Source organism: Aythya marila, assembly GCF_965140915.1.
Source record: "Aythya marila genome assembly, chromosome: 20".
Taxonomy (NCBI): Eukaryota; Metazoa; Chordata; class Aves; order Anseriformes; family Anatidae; genus Aythya; species Aythya marila.
Genome location: NC_139061.1, coordinates 3,099,307 through 3,120,401, shown reverse-complemented (window position 1 = coordinate 3,120,401; position 21,095 = coordinate 3,099,307). Strand labels below are relative to the sequence as shown.

General features: G+C 44.0%; 1 protein-coding gene across 1 annotated transcript in view; it reads right to left on the bottom strand.

Annotated features, from left to right (window-relative positions):
- Nucleotides 1–20,838, bottom strand: part of CASTOR2 (cytosolic arginine sensor for mTORC1 subunit 2) — a 119,176-nt gene extending 98,338 nt beyond the window's left edge. Inside the window, exon 1 of the mRNA XM_082776396.1 lies at nt 20,590–20,838. Coding sequence (XP_082632522.1) covers nt 20,590–20,702 — 113 coding nt within the window. The 5' untranslated portion in view covers nt 20,703–20,838. The remainder of the gene's footprint in view (nt 1–20,589) is intronic.
- Nucleotides 20,839–21,095: the final 257 nt, after the last annotated feature.

The following is a 21,095-nucleotide window of genomic DNA, read 5'->3' as shown; positions in this document are numbered from 1 at the left end:
AAGTATATGTAAGCACTGGGACATACCCAACCCTTCACAGGCGTGAGCATGAAGTGCTGCTACACTGACAAACCTTTCCTAAAAAACACAAAGTAATCCACTGCCAGGCTCTGGGTTTTCAGACCTGCGTTTAACAGGGAGACCATGCTTCCTCTAGCACCCATCAAGCACGCAACTGACACACAAATCAAGCCATGTTTTTTTCTGGCTGATCCCCCACTGGAAAGCCTGCTAACAGATTTTTGCCAATAGCTCTGGGGATTAATCCATCTCTGTCCCTGCACCAGGAAAATAAAGCCTCACACAGACCAGCAGGGCAAGATGCTGCACTCGGCAGATACCAGAACCACACAGCTACAAGATACAACACTGGCAGATGCAGAGGTAAAATTTTTGCACATTACAGCATCTTGTTTTTTTTGTGCCCTTTTATCTTCCAAGATACTCAAGTAATTAACTCCTATCCCAGAACGTTTTTAACTCCATTCTGCTTAGGATTGCAGCTCAGATTTTCTTAAAGCAAAAGCACCATACAAAAAAAAAAAAAAAAAGTAACGCCCATTTGCCTTTTCAAAGGGGTGGGAAATTAATTTAAGGGCAGTAAGAGCAGAGTTCACTGCAGATAATAATTTCTAACTCTCTGAATTTATTGACAGCCGTAGAACTCCTCGATTTCTAGCTGAGCCAGTAGCACAAATAGAAGCAGCAGCACTTATCCTGGCACACAAAGCAACCGAGCAAGGTCTATGCTACACTGACCTTGCCATCTGGACATGTGGCAAGCCCAGTGCAGAGGCATTTCTAGCATTATCCTCTATAATCATGTAAAAACTGTATTCTGATGAGAGAGGCCAAAAGACCCATGCTCCAAAGGCCCAGCTGATAACTGCAATCCATCAGTCCCTGTTCTGGAAGCCAGGTCTCTCACATCACACATAGATGCCCACGTTATCTCTTCCCAAACATTAACAAATATTCACACTTTATGCATGAAGATGATGTTTTTTATTCCCTTAGTCATACTGAGTGAGAGGAGAACAGCAGGTAAGAAGCTGATCCTATGTTCCCAGTGAAAAAACTGGAAGGACTTTATTCGGGGCTGCTGTATGTTCAGGATTAGGCCTGAACGGTTTGTGAGAGGCTCTGGAATGAAGCCGTTACTGAGCTGGGAAATAAAAGAATACAATAAAAGCTGTGAATGCTGGTTCCCAATTCTGTACCCACTACACAAACACTTCCAAAGGGCACAACCTGGCAGTGCTCAGCCCTCTGCAACCGCTGCCTTCACTGTGCTGGGCACCTGGGCACATAACGGGGCTCAGCACCAGCACACATTGCCCTTGGGAGGCCTTACTCAGGAATCCTCCATCAGCTATGCTGAAAAGGCCCTGTGCTGGAAACTATGAAACAGCTGTAGCTTCAGCTCCCACTTCAGTATTACACACCAGTGTTATCAGCCTCCATCTTTGTGCCAGGAATTCTGCAGGAATTTGCTCTCTGTAGACTAAAGAGAAAGAAGAACAACAAAAAAGTTTAAGGGGGGATGGAGGGGGAGAGGGAGAGAGAAGATAAAAGGCTTTTTAATTATAGTTTGACCTTCTGAAAAACAGGCTGAAAAACCTGATGTAATAATTCCTATATCAACCCTGTAACTTGTACCAAGTCTTCCTGTGCAGCACTCATCCTGCCTGGTCCATCCTGCTGTATTGCAGCAGCTTCCAGCCTCCATTCAGGCATCTCACACAAATGGGCTCTGCCCTGAGGAGCTTGCTGAGCTGCATCACACAAATCCCATTGTTCCAGCAGCAGCAAAGGCTTTAGCCAGCTGAGCACAAGTTGCATTTCTTCAAAACAGCACATTTTTGGGAGAACCAAACACCTCCAAGGCCTGAGATATAAAAGACTATAGGTTAAGGAGGAGATCCTCCAACAACAAAAATACATACAACCCTACAACCCCTTCCCACACTCTGACATAACATGATGCTACAGGGCAAGAGGGAGCAAGTGTAACAGTTGTGATATGTTGAAGCAAGTAATGTCACTCACTCCGTGCCTCGTACAACAGATTGACGGATTGCCAGCACAGAACTTGATTTCTAAAGGCAGCCAGCTGAAGACAAACTGTCAGTAGAAGGACCAAGATCTTTTTTTTGAAAATGAATAAACACAATGCTTGAATCCCCAAGCACTCCGGACTTTTATTAAAAGAAAAGCACAATCCAAAAGAACAAATCCTGATATGAGTCCACAGAGGAGAACAGTCTGTCTTCTGCTTAGAGAAGATGAAAACTGCTTTCGTGAAGGATGTCATTATTTAAGTATCAGCAATCCAGACCAAGAAAAACAGGTTAATTCTGGAAGAAAACAATCAGAGGGCATTATGGGGTTTTCAGAAACCCAGCAATGAATCAGCTAACCAGAAAATCAGATACTTCCACTGAAGCCCGTCTCCCATGACGACTCTTCCCAATTCTGGGCCCAGCCGTGACATCCACTTGTTTGGAGAAGTGCACGAGAAAAAACGTTAATAAAATGACACCAATCATTCTACATGACATCAAGAAGGAACCGTGCTTCCTGTTTGTCATCTGCAGAATATGAAAGCTGCTCCACAGATGCAAGTATTTCAGAAGGAGGTGCCACATAGGTACACAGATCCATGGGATAAAACAGTTTTACAGAGTTTGTTGCTTTATACCTGTCAGTGTGCAAGCCTGTACCGAAGTCTACTATAAGTTTAACAGTAATGTTGCACGTAGTGAAGAAGGTAGGCCAAGATGAAGCAGTTTTTAAAGGTTTCCTGGAAAGCTGCCGTGCCAGACTACTCTCTGTGGGAAGGGAGTTGTCTTCACAGCAGTCCTAAGAAAAGCTGAAACTCAATTCACTGGATTTCTGTAAAATAAGCTTCAGTTTCATCTGATGCCAAATAAGCAAAGTTGCAACTGCTGTGGAGTTTCTTGACACATAAAACTTTATTCTGGACCTGTGTGTACAGTAGGCAGCATCTACTACTCAAAGGGCCATAAAGAAATGAATGTAAACGTGCTGGAAAAGAGAAAGTAACACTCAAATCTATCAACAGATAGGGACAAAGTCTGTCCCTTTCAATTAATGTCAATATAGCCACTGCTTTTGATGGGCCTGTAACACAGCCACACAGCATTCCTGAAAAAAGGACCAAATGAAGCACCAAAATTATAAAGAAGACAGAGAGCTGGTGATGAGAAAACAACTATGTTTTAACCAGAATTATTTAAGTACTACAAACTTCAATTTTTCCTGTTCTAAGCAAAGCAGACGTAAAGAAGTCAGCAACACCGTGACCTGTACCCAACAGATGGATCTCTTCACCTAAGCTTGCACATCAGATGTGTAGGAAGGACATTAGGGATGTTCCCGCACAGTTTTATAAATAAAACTTGACCAAAACAAAAAATTACATGCAAGTTTTCCTAGACACCTCGTCAAGGCTAACACCTTTTCTTCCTTACACCCTCACTCCCCCAGCACAGCATCCAACTCCTGCCTACCAGCCTGAGATGCTCTGAAGTATTGTGGTCTATTCTCAGCACAGGGCATCAAATCCTGCTCTGGAGCAGCTATGAGAGCTGGAAACAAAACATCTGTAACAGAGTTCTGAGGGTGTAGACCCTCGTACCAGCATATCTCCACGCTCACCACAATGCACAACGGCTTCAGACTGTGGTGGAGCTGCTGAGCAACAGGACAGGAGCGCTGCAAACATCAGTTATGCAGAACAAAGGGATGGGTGGGAGAGCCTTGGCAAAATAAAACTAAGTAGCAGAAATCATACAAATGAGCCTGGAACAGGCTGGGGGGTGGAAGAACAGGCAGCAATCCTGTTGCCTGCTGAGATTCCTGAGCCGGGAAATGGGCGATGCAACGCCAGCAGAAGGCAGCACACTGCTTTCAGTCTGCTCATCCAGATCCAGACTGGGTGTGCTTCTGCCCTCTTCGTACAGGAACTTCACCATTTACATAATTTACCCGGAGATAATCAAGAGCTGGCTTGAATATTGCATGAATTAATCCAAGAATCCTCATGCATGCTACACCCAGGAAAATGGTTTATTTTCCCAGACACCCCAGCTGTATTGCTGTCCAGGTTTCATGAACTGGAGTCTGCAGAAACATTCCCCCTCACATCAGATTTTCAGCGTGGGTACTAGCTCGCTGAAATCAATGAAAAGAAACCTGTTGTATTTGCCAGGTATGAACTGGGTTATCAGGACATTCCAAGCAGATTTGTAATGAAGTAATTGCCTTGAATATTGACATTTATACTCTTGTATCTGTAGGCATGACGAAGAAAAAAATACCTCTTGCACAAGAAATCTCTAGTCAAGCATAACGCGAAAGTCAGCTGTTTTTCAATATAAACAGTAAGGTAACTTATTAGGCAGTGGTTACGCTATTTTAAAGTACACGCTGGCATTATTTCATACCAGCCTTTAGGCTTTACTATTCAACCTGACTATTTCTAGTTTTCAGCTGGCTGTGCTTTTTAGCTTTGTACAATGCAAAACACAGTTAAATGGTACCACCTCGGAACTTAGGCCTAATGCCATTTGTTGGTCCTACAGCAACTGGAGCCAAAAAAACAGGATTTATTTGCAGGAGAAACAACCTGAACAACATTAGTTTGTTTTTGAAGGAAGACAGCAGACTCCTGGATAAGTGGGAAATATTCCCATGGAAGAGAAAGACACACCTGTAAGCTTCAGGTATGTCCTTATTTTGGAAATTGATTTTGGGGACGAGAGATATTTACTCAGCATTTTTCTCACTTCTTGCTACCAGAAAGAGTGGATTCATCCACAGCACACACAAGACTCTCTATAGGGACCATTTCACAACAACTTGATCTTTTCTGTCTATTAGCAGAGGCTTGACTTAATTTTTTCAATACTATATACACAGACTTACATCACATGAGCTAAAAGAATACCCCAATAATTGACAAGATTAGGTGTGGCCAAATGTTTTTCTCGCGCAGTTCAGAGATATCGTAGTCAGGCAGCATCGTCTCAAAACATAACGAAAGATGACATTTCATCAGACAACATAGATGTGCCAGGCAATAAATCTTGCAGCAGAAGGCTCCTTCCTATTTTAATTCTAGTCGTCACCGATGGAAAGATACAATTGTCTTTCTCAAGCTACGACAGACAGGAGAGAGATGAAGCCAAAGCAAACACCCCAAACAACAGAAAAAAAAACAACACAACACAACACACTGAAATACTCAGGATTTCATTTAAATCCCAGTGTACTCATTCTGGTCTAATAAAAATAGCCCACCCCACTGTTTGCACAATCCCTGAGATCAGTAGATATTGTCCTACAGCTGCCTGCACTACTCAGAACCGTACGGAGGCTTGCTTCAGTGGGGCACATCCATCTGTCTCCCCCTCCCTTTATCAGATGCTTCATTTCAGCCCCAAGCATGGAACTGGTGGGAGATCTCCCCCACCGTGACTTGCGGATCTGTGCCCTGCTGACCACAAAAAGGTGTCCCTAAGGCTTTGACATTTTGCACTGTTTTAGGATCTGCCATCTAAAGGTTAGCAAATAAAGCTGTTTTGCAGTACTCCACAGGAGTGTTTTTTTTTATTCGGCATCTGACCACGGTGGCTGTCAGCACATGCAGAAAGGGCTCTCGTGTGTAGCAGCACAGACCGTCACGGACTACAAAAATCCACCTAAAAACATGGTAAACGTGGCCGCAGTTAGCCCGTGCCAGGTTGTACTGCGCTGCTTACAGCACCAGATTTGTCCAAGCCACCCAGCCTGAATCTCTAGCTATGGTACTGCAGTGTAGATCGGTCCTGAGGTAGGAACCATTCACTTTTTCCATCCCCAGCCACACAACCAGGCAACAACAAAGTACAAAATGAAATCCCAGCACCTCGTCCCCCTTCCTGCACTCCAGCCGTGCACAACAGCCAGGCGGGTAAGGAAAAAAGCAGCAGTGGCAGCAGCAAGAGTCAGAGCCAGAAGAGTTTAAAACATTACCTCTTAAAGAGAAGATTTAGATATATTATCTAGTGAAGTCTATTCGTGTATCAGTGGCCACTTTTCCTTCAGAACAAACGATCAGAAATAGCTCCTTCAGTGCCAGCAGCTCAGCACTCACAAATAACCCTTTGACAAGGAGCCAGCCTGTGTCCACGGAGGATATACGGCCCACTGGGACCAGGACTCAAACCAGCTTGCTTCTCCTCCTTGCTCTCCTTCTTGTTCTCCAGCTCCCTGCATGCCTGTGGGTAAATCACTCAACCTTCCCGTGCCTAAATTCCACATTTGTGTAACAAGGATAATCGCTCCTTGCTGCTACAGAGAGCCATTGTCAGATCACGTTGACTAGTGATTGACAGGAGCCTAGGTACTACAGACAGCACCACTGAAAATTGCCCCTCTGCCCCAAAATGCTTGATGAGAAACAAATGTTCATTTAAAAAAAAATATATATATATATATTTCAGATTCAGTTCCCCAGTAGCTACCACAAAGAACAGCAATTTAACAAAGACTCTACAAATGGGGAAAAACAACAACAAAAAAAGACACAATTTGGCAATGTCCTTTCCAGATTAGGCTTTTAACCTGACATTAAAAAAAAGAAAACCTACATGCACAATCACGTATGATAAACGTAACGACAAAACAACAGAACAAAGAAGGTGGGCAATACTGTTCGTTCTAGCTTAAAAAAAAAAATTACAGTGCACTCAATTTGCCAGTTTTATAGGTGATGTGACAGGTCCTCAGTTCATCTTTGGACAATGTGAGAACAGAATGATTAGCAGTGTATGATGACAGTGATCGCTGGCTGGTTCCTGGAGAGCTGATAAGTTATTAAGCTAAACAATGCATCACTATTATGAGCAAGTCAGTGCACTAACTGTAATTTCCTTGAAAGCTGAGCAGTGCATGATTATACTTGTCCACTCAGACTCCCTGCTGGCAGCTCCGTATTCTGCTATTGTTCAGAGCTCCACAGCCTCCCCAGTACCCAGGATACAGCCGCCTGAAAATGTATTCTTCACATCCAGCCCCCGTCGTGGCAGCTGTCATCTGAAGGGTACCGGGAAGAGAGACATTCTCTGTCCTGAAGCACAGCTATTAGAGCCCCTGAAAACATGTGTTTTTGTTTGTCAGCACAAGCTACCTCTCGTTTCTTGTCGAGGCAATTTCCATTTCAAGAGTGCTCTGACTTCAGAATGACATATATACATATATATTATATACATACATTTCTACTTATTTGTGTGTGTGCATTCAAAAACACACATGCTCACAAGTACATCCCTGGCTGTTTTCTTTATGACGCTCAGGAAGACTGCTGTTATTACTGGAAGCTCGAATGGACATCTTGCAACCCTACTTACGTTTCTCTCTGAAAGTGTAAGCAAAGAAGACAGAGCACACCTTCAGTAACGAACCTAGGAGAAGTAGGAACAGAAAAGGCAAAAGAGAAGGAAAGCACAGCAGTCAGATGAGAGGGATTTCAAGTGGCTAATGCAAACACAGACTGGAAACATGGCTCTTGTCACTCCTACCAGAAAGAGGCAGTTCAGCAGTGGTGGTGGTGCAGGGCATGGAAAAAAGAGTCAGGCTCCTACTACAGAGCTGCTCTGTGAGATGAGCAGGTCCCTCACCCCCTCTATGTCTCTCAGTTTCTCCCTCCATGCAGAAAGCCAGCCATGTCTCCCAGCTCTCACAGATGCAGCCAAAATGCACCAAGATGGGTGACCCCTGAGCACGCAGCGGCTGCAGGGATTGCAGCTGCAGAGCGGGGTAGTGCAGGGGCCTGATGCTGCACTGCTGGAGAAATGGAGTAAAGCAAGTCCCTAACCCACATGGTTATGGGGTAAGATAAGCACAGAGATCCCTGTTTTGATTCCCTAAACTAATTTTCAGCAATGCATCTTCACTCCTTTCTGCATGAAGTTACACTAAGCCTCCCCCCTCCCCAGCTTTGGTACAGTTTCACCATGCTTTTGTCCTGAAAGGTTGTCAGCAAGCCTGTCCAGGAGGCAATTTTCTTTTAAAAGCCCCTAAGTGTTTTTCCCTCCCACAGTAACAGACATTTCAGAGTCTAAGCCCCATTGGCTTCTAATGAGCCTTGGGGTGCCAAGTGCTTAAGCCATTTTTTTTTAAATGGGACTTAGGTGATTCTGAAAATATTATCATGTACCTCACATTAGATTTGATATAAAGTGAACATTAAGTGGGAAGAAAACCTGACACTGAGAACATTTGACAAGTGCTTAAAAGGTAGAGTCTAATTCATTTCAAACTTTGTTTTATGTTAGAATTGTTTAAGGAGCACCATGAAATTCTCTCATTGTCCTTTTCTCTGTGCTGATCCTGCAAGGAATATATAAACAGTAATATGTTTAAACAAGCCAAGGAAAATGTACCACTCTATTTTGAATCCAGGAACTGTTCTATTCCTGTCATTGAGAGTTTTGTTGTTGTTGTTTTTTTCAAATGCAAGTAAAAAATCATTATTGTTGGAATTAAAAACACAAAAGGAGCAAATGTAATACTCAAAACATGATACTAGTGATACACAGAAGATGTGCTTATCCTATAGTTTGGCAAAACGGAAAACACCACTCCTGTTCATGTATCTCATACTTCACAACTTATTTCTATCCCTACAACAAGATCGAATCATCTGACCATTCTCCTGCCCAGTAAAGAAGGGGTAAGAAGTCAAAAAATCATTTGTACCCTGACTCCAAAATTAGCCATCCCACAGCTGCACTACAGCAGCTGTCTGTGAGCCCGTGCCATACACATAACCAAAATGATTTGGCTTCAGAGGTGCCTTTTTTTCCCTCACTGAACCTGGATCACGCTCGGCAAGCTAACAACAACCTCCACAACAGCAGAGGTGGGAGCTGCTGACTCGGGGCCAGGAATCTCAACTGCTTGGCTACGATCCTCCATCTGCACCCTCAGCTATCCAGCCAACAGGGGCTGCGCCTAGAGATAGAGTCAGGAACTGTTTTAAGTGCTGTGGCCATCTACAAATCCATAAGAAAACACACAGTTATGTTCTAGTCAGAGGGAGCTCAAAAGGAGATGCACTGCAGTAACGCGCCACGGAAGGCTATCAAGCATGGATTAACAGCCAAGGATGTACTGGCTCAAAGGCTTGCTGATATACTGCAAACATAGAAGAAAATTAATTTAAAGCATATACCAACATACATCTCCAAAGACCACCGATGTTACACGAGGCATTTTACACACACATGCACACACACTTTGTCATTTCTGACTTTTTTTCCTGTTTTATTTCCCCACCAAGAAGTAGGTCATTATCACTTGTACACTTTCACAATGAGATACCCATTGAAAACACGCTGCTTCACAAGCCCATTAAAAGCTAATACATAACCATATTGTTTTGAGACTATTTCATATTTAAATCATTCCCTGAGATTACAATCCAGCCACCATCTGAAAGAACAAAGCCGTTCAGACGGGTACAGGACGCACAAAGTCTTTTTACATTAGTCATTCCAGGCTGATTTCACAGCGCTGCGCAAAGGAGAAGTATTTATTTCCCTTACGCTGCAACACCAGAAGAGCTACCAGGGGACAGCTCGGTGATCCGGCACCATCCCTTCCCTTCGAGACCTCTCCCCTTGCCCAGACACACAGCGTCAGTCCTCAATAGCACGGAGCGCCTGTCCCGGGGTCAAGCCCCGGCGGCCCCCGAATTACAGCACTGCGATGGGTAATGTGGCAAGGCACGAAGCCAAGAAAGTGACTGCGTGCACAGAAATTATGAGAACCACTCAGAAAGGCAGGGCGTTGGAGTAACTTGATACGGGTATGAGGGCTATAGAGAAAACTCTTCCATATAGTGTGGTTTCATCGCATGATGAGTATTGCAGAAGGATTTCAGGAGCTGTGCAATAACCAAAGCACCACTTTTCCTGCAGGCCATCCACCACACAGTGCTGTGCGCTAAACCGAGCACCATTTGGACTCTATGCCATTCTAATACTTTCCCTTACTTGTGTCAAAGACATAAATAAAGCTTCCATGTCGAGGACTGGGGTTGAAGTGGCTTCATTAGTCTTGTACATCCATCTAACGGTCCTACAAATTGTAATTCAGCTGCCTGCACTGATACAGAAGTGAGTACATGCCCTTTCCCAAGGCCAGCTTTGCTCTTATCCAGCTATGGAATTTTTTGGCTTCTACTTTGTTTAAATTAGAGCAGCCTCGAGGCTGCTCTAACTTCAGCTTTTTTTTTTTTCTTTAAACAGTGTGCAGCCAATAAGCAGTTTCACATGAAATGCTCACGAAGAAACATAAAGTACCAATAAATTAATGCAACAGACAGTTTTTCCTTCCATACTGAGGGACCTCTCCAAAGCTAAGAGGTCGTACAACCCCACTATTACCTTCAAAAAACACATTGTCCTGTTTAAATGAAACATTAAATCACAAGTTATACTAGGATAGGGAAAGCAGTGCCAAACAGAACAAAGTTATAATGTCAGGAAGGTCAACAACACCTCAACTCACAGGACAGCAAAGCCACGTGCAGGGCTTTAAGTACAGGATTCACCTGGGCAACACCCTGCGGGACCATCTCCACTCAATTGTGCCTTAGCTGGGGAGGCAGTCAGACCAGATGATGGCCAGAGATCCTTCCCAACCTCAACCACTCTGTAAAGATGTGCTGTTTTCTTCTTCTGTGACAGCACTGTACCAGGCTTGGACTGAAAACACCACAAAAAGGTTAAGGTCCTACTACAGCATTAACTGGCGTAAGTCCCACAAGAGGCTACCATGTGGTTAGGAGACCTCAGTCTCCAAGCCAACCTCGTGCTTTGTCGTTCTTCTCCCTCCTTGAAGTAAACCATAACGCTTGCTTTGGTCAAGCTGAATTCTTGCAAACCTCTGCTTTGCTCAGCCAAAATCATTCTGGTCTAGCAAAGAGGTCCCCGTTGGCCATCAAAACGCTGAGACACCTGTGTGCCAGGGACACTGAAAAGAAAGTAAACATTAAACCAAAAATCTTCCTGTTAAAAGCAATGCTCTGTTCTCAAGGAATCTCATCATTTTATCCATTCCTAACTACCGTTGCCTCATCTGCAGTGCCTGTAACTCAAATCCATTTCATTTTCCAGAATAATGTATTAATTTTATTTGCACAGAAATCTCTACAGACAGTCTACACTGCTGAGTTTTGCCTGAAAAAAAGACCTCAACTGAAACAGCGATCTGTCTTGATTTGTGTGCCGTAGTCCACAAAAGACAAGCATTGCTGGACACACGGCCCCATCTCTTGCTGCAGAAACCCATTCACCAACTGTTCTAAAACCCATGGTGAGCTCGAGAGAAGGAGCCACAAGCATGTATGGTTTCCCACATTGCTACCTCAGCTCACGCAAACAAGTCATGCACAGTAAAACTCTGCCTGGCTGATGAAAACGCCAAATGGGTGATAACGCACACCTCAAAACACATCATCTCAGTATTTTACAGTCTGTCCCAAATTTATCTCCGCAGCAATGAGAGGGAAATTCTACCATGCCCATTTTGCAGCCCAGTAGTTAGGACATGAAAACAGTTAAAAGTACAATTTTATTTTAACATTATAAAATCCGATCTACAGATTTCAGATACCTGAAATCATTTTTTGAGTGATGGCATCTTACGTGTAAGGAAGATTGTTTAAATAAGAATTAACTATCAAAGGAAGTATGTTTGTTGCTGAAACTCCAAAGCAAATTTAACAAGTCAATTGAGGAGAAATCGGTGACAAAGCAACTGGAACCGGTCCATTTACGCAATAAGCCAGATTTTAATAGCAACAGCATCTTCTGCAAGAAGAGTAATTTGAAACGAGGAAAATATTCTCTCAATTTAGTTCAGAATGATCACTAGTTCATTCCAGGTTGAGACACAAATTAGGAACTGAAAAAGCAAGTAAATTTGTTTTTTCTTTTTTTTTTTTTCCCCTCCAGTCTGCAAACAAGAAGTAGGTGTGGGAGGCTGAGATCTACTAGCTCTAATCTCTTGACAGGCATAGTCTCACGTCACCATCAAATCAGTTTGTTTTATACAGATCAGAACAAATTGTTTAGTTGCATACACAAAATAGGTTCATAGTTTTTTTTTCTAAATACTCAGCACATTTAATGTTGTTCATTATTTTAAAACAGCAAATCAAAATGCTTGCTTGCCATGTTATAACCAAACTCCAATTTCCACCCAAAAGCAGCGTGAAGAAGATCACAACTGGAAGATTAATCATGTAATAAATAAGTCATCCATCATTTTCAAAAAAGCATAAAAATAAAGACTGAGTAAATCTATGTAAATGTATACAGTTGCTTAGATGCATACAGAGTATATCCTTCTCATTACTAAAACAACCTTTTTTCGTTTTGCCGAGACCACATTTATTTGCAAGCAAGTGCCTTAGAGGCTATCAGCAGAGGAGAGTCAATCGCTCTTTAGGAAAAGAAATAAAAATAACAAATGTTAAACAAGATTAACATGGGCCATTTCCATCACGGTCTCTGACTTGTCAACTTCAGCCAACTCGCCCTGTAAAACAGGATATATTCTCTAGCATAATAAAGGGTTGAATGCTCATCTTTTAATCACAGAACTAGAATAAATATTCAGGTATCACTAAAACCAGTGTATATCATTGCTCAGATCCTCTGACACAATATTTCTAAAAGCCTGAACAGAAAAAAAAAGACCAGAAAAGACGTTTTAACTGTTCTACCTGTGTCAAAACTTGTAAATTTTCCCCTCCCAGCTTTAGAAATTGCCCCCAGTATCATTTAAAAATAATAATAATAAAAAGTCCACCGATTTGAATACTTTTATATAACACTTCAAGGTTGCATTTTTACTTTCAAATTAATGTAGTTTGCAATACCTTATGACATCTCTGGTATCCTTTGTAATGAGGACACTAAAACCGTGGGTTAAGAAAAGCAACGTTTCCTATAGAGTTACATCTGCATCAAACACATTCACACTTATGAAGCAGTTGGGTTCCTTCTTTACAAACAATTTCTACTAAAAGAATTTGGGCCAAGGACAGTTGACCAGCAACTACAGCCTACATCTCCCTACAACTACTGGACAGTAATAGCATAAGTATCTTAAAAAAACACTTATTCCATCACATCAACGAAACTGAATTGGTCCAGAAAGGTCTGAAAAGCAATTGCTTTGCCAACTGAGCCATCCACACAATAGCACGTCCCAAAGTCCTCCAAAGACTACCCGTGGTTTGCTGCCACCAAACAAGCTCACTTGTCTTTTCCTCATGCCAACATTGTGCTAAACAGCAACTCCAATAGCACAGCATTAATGCTGGGAGCCCTTTGAAGTAGGCTGCAGTACAGAAGGACTTTTTTATTTTAATCTCCGGTTAAGAATATTTAACCAAAGTAAGGAACAAGATCTGGTTGGTGAGGAAGTTTAGGCATTCATTGCTTTCTTTTGGTTGTAAAAATAAAACTTTATCAACCAGTACAAAATGTTTATGATACATCAGACCACAAAAATGAGATCTGATTCTCTGTTTCCATGGGCAGCACAGTAAAACTTAGTGCTGTATGTCTGAAACTAACGGGACTATATAGTAATGAAAAAGGCTTTATCAATCTTTATTTCCTTTGTTCTCTAATAAAACATTTTTGTCTGTTGTTTTCTCAACAACTGTATCTTACAGTTAGTTATACAAAACCAAGCAGAGCTTGGGGGAGGAGAGATCTTTTTACTTTGAAATGATAACTGCAACTTACAGGCTTTGCTCTGTTGATTCTGAACTGCAATGAATGGAGTTATTTCCTCACATTCCTCTTGTATAATTCTTCCTTCACCAGCCTTCAGCTATCAGCAGATCAGAGCTGGAGTTTACTCTGGAGTTGGCAGTAAACAAAAGAACAAATCTGCACTGTTTCCTCTGAAAAAGAAATTGTAGCTCTTGTCCAAACACATTAAAAAAAATTGAAACATGCAGGACGATTAAGGAGTTGTGTATTAGATAAATGAGGTAGTGTGCTCAACAGATATAAAAAAAAAAAAAAAAGAGTAGAATTAAGTGAAAAGATCTACATATTTATAGAGGACAAACAAGGCACTGTCAAATAGTTCCAGCTATCAAACGGGGCCTAATTTAAGTTATAACTCAGCAGCAGGAATAGCCTGTGGATTCAAGCTATTGTGTTAATGAACAACTCAACTGTTACTTCTCGATGATAAATGCACAACAGTCATGCGATCCTTAGCAGACCTGCAGCGCTGCTGCTGAAGCAGAAGAGCGCCCAGCTTGCAGAGGAAGCCATCTAGGAACTAACAAAAGCCACATTTTTCGTTTAAATATTGACTTTCATCTGAAAGTAATAAACAAATATTCAGCTGAAGGGAGTTTTAACAATTTACATGGCAGAAGATAAATATTTTTTCCTCTTTTTTATTTCTCAGCTCAACATCAGTGGGCACCAGTGCTGCTTCCTCTACATGACTGAACTTGTAGCGTATCCCCAGATGATGGATTGCATCTGTGCAACAGCTCTGGCCATGGACAGCAGCAGTTCAGCATGGGAAATGAGGAATAACAACCACCCCAGGACAAGCTACAGCCAGGTGTTTGTTTATTTAAAAGGCAAATGTCCAAGTTCAGATGGGGGGTGGGAGAGGAAAGGGAGGAAATCTTACAAAATGAACAGTTCTGTTACAAAAGCCAACATCTAAACCAAACATTTCTCCAGCTACAAGGCACTGTGAGTTTGGTCCAGAACTGCTTCTTTGGTCCAGATTCTGCCTTCTGAATCCCACTTACTTTCTAAATGCTCCTGACAGCTTCTGACCAGGCACCAGCCTCAGGGCAGGCTGGGGACAGAGGGACACTTGCCAGGCAGAGACAGGAGTAAACCAGGGCAGTGTCAGAGCAGAAAAGAAAGGAAAATCACAACAACATTTGAAAATAAACAGTAAGAGACGACCAGGAAGGAAACCTACTCTTTACAAGGTTTAATGTATTAAAATACCACAGAATGTCCTCACATCCCAGTGGTAACTGGGATGCCCAGCAGCCCCAAATAGAGCGATGACATTCACAATTAAAGAGCTGATGTCCTTTGTTAGGCCCAAACAAACATCTGTTCGCTCTCCCTCTTACTTGTTTGATTCTCCCCAGCTCTCGCTGGTCCTGACCATGCAGCAGCAAGCTCAGCACCACACAGGGACACGGGAAGGCAGTCAGGAAGGCTGAGTGCTTTGGGGAAGGGTAGGCAGGTGGCTTCGGCCACCAGACTTCACATTGCTCCAGCCTCCCGTGGCATCTGGACATCAACGTTTGGGTCCCTCCATAACCGATGGTCAGCCAGCCAGGCTGAAAAAGGAGTCCCCAGACCTCAGATACCACACACCAAAAAGAAAAAATGAGTCATTTTGGAGCCTTTGCCACACCAAAGGAAAACAAGAGCAACCTGTTCTGGTGAGTCAACACCGCAAAAGCCTCCATTCAGTGGTCTTCCTGGGACATACTGAGGGGTGGAAGCCAAGAGCAATAGGTTTTAGCAACAGGAGTAACTTATCCTTGCCAGATCACCCAATGCTGCAGACCAGTCTGTACTTCATAATAGGGACATAAATGACCCTTGTTTGCCTAAGTTTATACCAAAGGAATGGACTTCTGATCTCCTGAACTCCCTTAAATGATGCAGATTTTAAGATATATTTCAAACACTTGTTCATCCTATTATGTTTTGAAATCCAAAATAGATCTTTTATTACAGTATCTCCAGTTTCAGGACACCTAAACGGTAAACAAGCGATGAGGGAATGAAAAACACTTATATTAATAGCAACAACACATTGTTTATAAGTAGGGGTGTCGATTATTACTAAGCAAAAGGGACACATCACCAAAGAAACTATCACAAAGTTAGCAAAAATAACAAACCTAGCTTCATGGCTTATTTATATACGAGAGAATCACAGAATTTCTAGGTTGGAAGAGACCTCAAGATCATCGAGTCCAACCTCTGACCTAACACTAACAGTCCTCCACTAAACCATATCGCTAAGCTCTGCATCTTTTAAAGACCTCCATGGATGGTGACTCCACCACTTCCCTGAGAGAAGCCAGTTTATTCCACACAGCTTATCGCTGTTTACTTCTCACTACCCTTTGATTGGAATGAACATTTTTAAGCACCTCTCTGAGAACCCCTCCTGCCTCCGAGCGTCCCCTGGCAGAGGCAGCGTGGCAGCAGTGCTGAGCACAAGGCAGAGGCCAGCCTGGCTCCTGCAGCCCACCCGGCTCCTCTGGGAAGCATCTCTTCTCTCTCGTGGATCCAGTGCCAGGTCTGGAATCTGCACCTTGCAAAGTACCTGTGATTCTGCTTGAAGCCACCGGTGTGCAGCAACTGCACCTCTAGAAGGCGACCTGGGAGCCTTGCAGAAGAAAACAAGATGCTTTAGAAATGGCTGCCTTAAACACTCCTGAGACTGAGGTCTCACCCTTCACACATGGAGAATTTGTTCCTTCTCTTTAGCACGCTGAAATAACAAGGACCACCACAAACTAAACGCTATCAGAAAACTCTCAATTACAGATTTTAAGATTTTCGATGCTAGGCACAGGACCTACTATTATTTTAACTGCCCAGCTCTGTGAACAAACCAACCTCTCAACTTCATCCTAATTATAACTTAATATCATTAGAATTTAAATAACACCTTTCTCCCTCAACTACTTCAATTCTCTGTTTACCACCAAACCTTTATATTAGGTACTGGGACCAAGAGAGGAAAGGCTACTTGTTAACTCATTGACTCCAGATGTTCAAGGGTCTTTCTATCTTAGCATTACCCAGAAACCAGCAAACGAAGGCCAGTTCCTTTATACACAGTGCTTGGAAAAACCCTGACCCCACTTGATTCTCCAGGACTTGAACTCTCCGTATATATTTTTATAAACTCAAAAGACAAGGTCAACCTCACTTTTTCCATGTACTAGTGGCTCAGTGCAGGTGTTACCCAAGACTTGAAACTGTCCTTCCTCCCCCTCCATCCAGATTTAATTCTTATGCTGTAGAGGGAGACGTAGTTAGAAGTGTGCTGCAAGCAGGACAAAGATCAAGGCTGGAGCATGGTAGCACATTAGGATGTCTATCAAGTCCTCGAGCAGGTCGTTTGGGACACATCATCTGACAGCATGAGATGTTTTAACCCTGTAGAAAGGAGGTGCTTAATTTTGGTGGGAGGGAAGCTGTTCTTCTTGCAGCACTACAGGTGGGAAGGATGAGCACAATTCTCTGCCCCAGAGAATGAGCATTTACAGGGGCACATACAAAGAGAAAATGATGCAGTGTTAAAACCAGGCACAGTTACATTTACATGCACAAACACAAGGCACACCTTCTGAATAGGCGAAGATCCTTGGCACCAAGGAACCCATGAGCCAAATGAAGACAGGTCACGATCAGTAAAACACTAGGATGATGATGCTGAGAGCAACAGCAAAGAGATGAGGTACATGCAAATCTTCAGCATGCAACTAAACATTACAGGGACCTGATCCTCCACTAGGGTGCCTGGCAGAGTTCAGGTGAAGTCAATGGGTCTGCACTTACTTACACAAGCAGAGCACCAAAAGCACATTGCTCAGCATAACTAAGTCGGGGTTTCACTATTAGCTATCATTTGACTATCTGTCTCAATGCATCTCTGCATAAGATATCTCATACCTAACAAAGTTATGATTAATAGTGTTTTTCTTTCAGCTCAGTTCAGCCCACTGTTTTATTCACTACTGGTCTCACCTCTTCACCTCGTTAACTGCTTTCTTGCTTCTGGCCATCGGAATAGTTCCAAAATTGCTGTTCTTTGTTCAAAAAAATACTGCTATTGTAACAGAAGCTAAATTAAAAGACTCATGACATGAACAAGGGCAGACAAAGTGGCAAAAGGCCAACTAACGAGAGGGAGATTTGTTACTTTTCCTTCCCAAGAGGATTAAGAAAAACGTACAAGATTTGAAAAATTGTTCCAGCCCTATTCCCTAGTGTACGAGAACGTGAAAGATATTCCAATACTCCTTCCAGATCACTTCTCAGAAGTGAGAGCCTATGTAAAGCTGTGGAATCTCTTGCCTTACCAACAGAAGGATACTGGTGATGTCATTGCCACCTCTCTGGATCACATCTGTCCCTCAAATCATTATTTCTCACTGGCAGCCTTGCAGCACAGGTAAGAGCTCTGTTTAAGGTCTCAATGGGAAAAAGATAGGTAGTAAAAGTAACGGGCATTTTTATCTCATCAGATAGGACCAGCAGAGATGTAGGCCACCTTCTGCTTTCATCCCTCATGTAGGCCTTCCCAGGTGGGGTGGTTGGGGGGAAATCTGTCTTGCACATTAATAAGAAGTTGTTGTCTCCTGGGTGCATCCACTTGTTAGAGTGAGAATAAACCAGCAGGACCATAAATTCAGTTACATCTCTCAGAGACTTTCACTTGTCACACAAACACATCCATCAGAGCAGAAGGTCCATAGGGCAGGGGTCTTGGGTGCAGAAACCCAGAGAAAGAGCAACATCTCAGCACTATCGGCTGTCTCAAGAACGACAGAGGCAAGCTTTCCCTTCTTTCCCCTACATTGCTACTCTCTGCAAAAACACAACAAAAGGGAAATAGATAGAAGCTCCCCATGCCAAACAAAACCTTTCCACAAACAGCTTTCTTCCTGACCAGTGAGGTTCCATGGAAGCGTTACTGATACTCACTGCGTGGAAAGAGCCAGACACCAGTGACCTGGGGAATCCCAAACTGCCCAGTGCTGCACCCCAGTGCGGGACCAGCTATCGTACCGCAGGGCAAAGGGCACACTTGCTGTCCGAGCCTTTCACACCTCTCTACGTACAGATACAAAATTTAGCATGAAGCAAAAAGAAAACAGGACCATCCACGAACTTAAATACGTAAATAAATCAGTAACCCCCAACCCCCAGCCTATGCATTAGAAGTGACAGGTTTGAAGATTTCATTGCTGACGCCGACAGCGACACTTTGTCAGCAGGGGGGGAGCAACAGCCCCCCCACCAAATCAGCAACCGCTTTCAATTAGCAATGAAATAACACATGAAAAATAGAAATTTAAGATTGAAGAGCCTTTAATACCCCGCTGGGTATTCAGGGACAGCAGTAAACAAGGTGCTGATGTGCATTACGCTGCAAACAACGTTAGCGCTGAGCCAAATGGGATGAGCCCCAAATCAGAGTGAGATTTCAATGCATGAAGTTTAACTGTGAGATAAGGGACTGTAATCAAATTACACCACAAATAGGTCCATTCATCCATAAGCATTATTGCAGAGAGAGGATTGAATTACAGCTTGGAATAAAACAATTTAAGAAATAAAAAGCAAATTTATTATCTATTTATTATTGTCCTACTGCCAAAGAAAATTTCCCACCTTCATTACAAGAATGCTATCTAAGATGAATCTGAAGAGAAAGCTGAAATACCAATTATCAGGCTGGAAAAACAAGAAGAGTTTGAGTCGTGCTATTTACATTCCCATTCCTCCTTCTGAATAGAGCAACAAAGTCAACAAGCGAAGTGAAGACATAAGAATATGCATTTGCAATTCAAGTTGTTTTGCTGTGAAAGGCCTAGGCAGCAAGGCACACACAGTAACACTGGCCAGAGCGTTTTCTTTCCTTCCCCTAAGAAAAAAATAAAATTCTTCACGGTGCCTTCCATTACAGTTGTTTTTTTTTTTTTTTTTTCCCTCCAGAAAGCTATCACAATCCCTATTACTCAACACCACGATTTTTAAAGAGCACCAAGTGCAAGGCGAGCACTGCCCCTGCCCTCCTGCAATCCGGCAGCACCAAAAAAACACCTTTTAGCGCAAACCTTTGCACGAGCCGCTCCGGCAGCGAGCGGCAACGACCGGGAGAGGGGAGGAAAAAAAAAAAAAAAAAAAAAGCGAGAGAAAAAAAATAAGAGAGCAAGAAGGGGAAAAAAAAAAAAAAAAAAAAAAGGGAAGAGGGGAAAAACACCAGCACCAAGCACTCCTCCTCCTCCTCCTCCTGCCGCTGCCTTTGTTGTCCGGCGGTGGCCCCGAGCCTGCCCCCCCGGCCCCCACCTGTTCCCGTTGCGCTGCCCCAGGACCTTTTGGGGGGGACCCCAAACTCCGGCCCCCCCAGCTTGGGATGGGGCAGGAGAGCTGCGGGGGGCACAACCCCTGCTCCCCCCCAAAAAAACACCCCTCTAAGGGACAAGGTGTCCCCCGGGGCCAGCACCCAGGCTCGTAGCAAGCAGGGTGCCCCCCCCAAAAACACAGCACCCCAAGGTGCCCCCCCAAAAAACGCAGCACCCCAAGGTGCCCCCACCCCTGGCAGCAGCACCCTGGGGTGCAGGGGGTGCCCCCCGAGCAGGGAGCCCCCAAACTCCTGCACCTCCCCCCGAGGGGGCGAGGAGGGGGCGCCCCCAAACCCCGTCCCCTTTTGGGGGGGCAGAAAGGGGGGGTCCCCGGCACCCACCTGGTCTTGGAGGAGAGGAAGGCAAGTTTGATCAATCCGTAGGTGAAGAGCTGGATGCTCTCCTTGGCTATGCTGGCCACCCGGAGCCTGTGCTCTAGGATGTGCAGTTCCATCTTTTCCTCTTTCTCATTTGTAGTTCATCTAGCCCCGGCGTTAATGGGGGGGCTGGGAGGGGAGGGGGGGGGGGGCTCTTACTGCCGGCGCCCCGGGCTCGCTTTTTGTGTTGCCGTTGCTTTTATTATTATTTTTTTTTTTCCCTCCCCCTCCTCTCCTTCCCTCCTCCTCCTCCTTCCCTCCTCCTCCTCCTCCTCCTCCTCCTCCTCGCCCGGCTCCTCTCCCCCTGCCCGGCTCCGGGGGCGGGGGGTGCCAAAGTTGCGCGGGGGGGCGCGGAGCGGGGCCGGGGCAGGGGCAGGGGCAGGGAGCGGAGAGGAGCGGGGCCGAGCCGAGCCGCGCGGGGCCGGCCGCACAAACAAGTTGCCACTCACGGCCCGCGCCTGCGCAGCGCC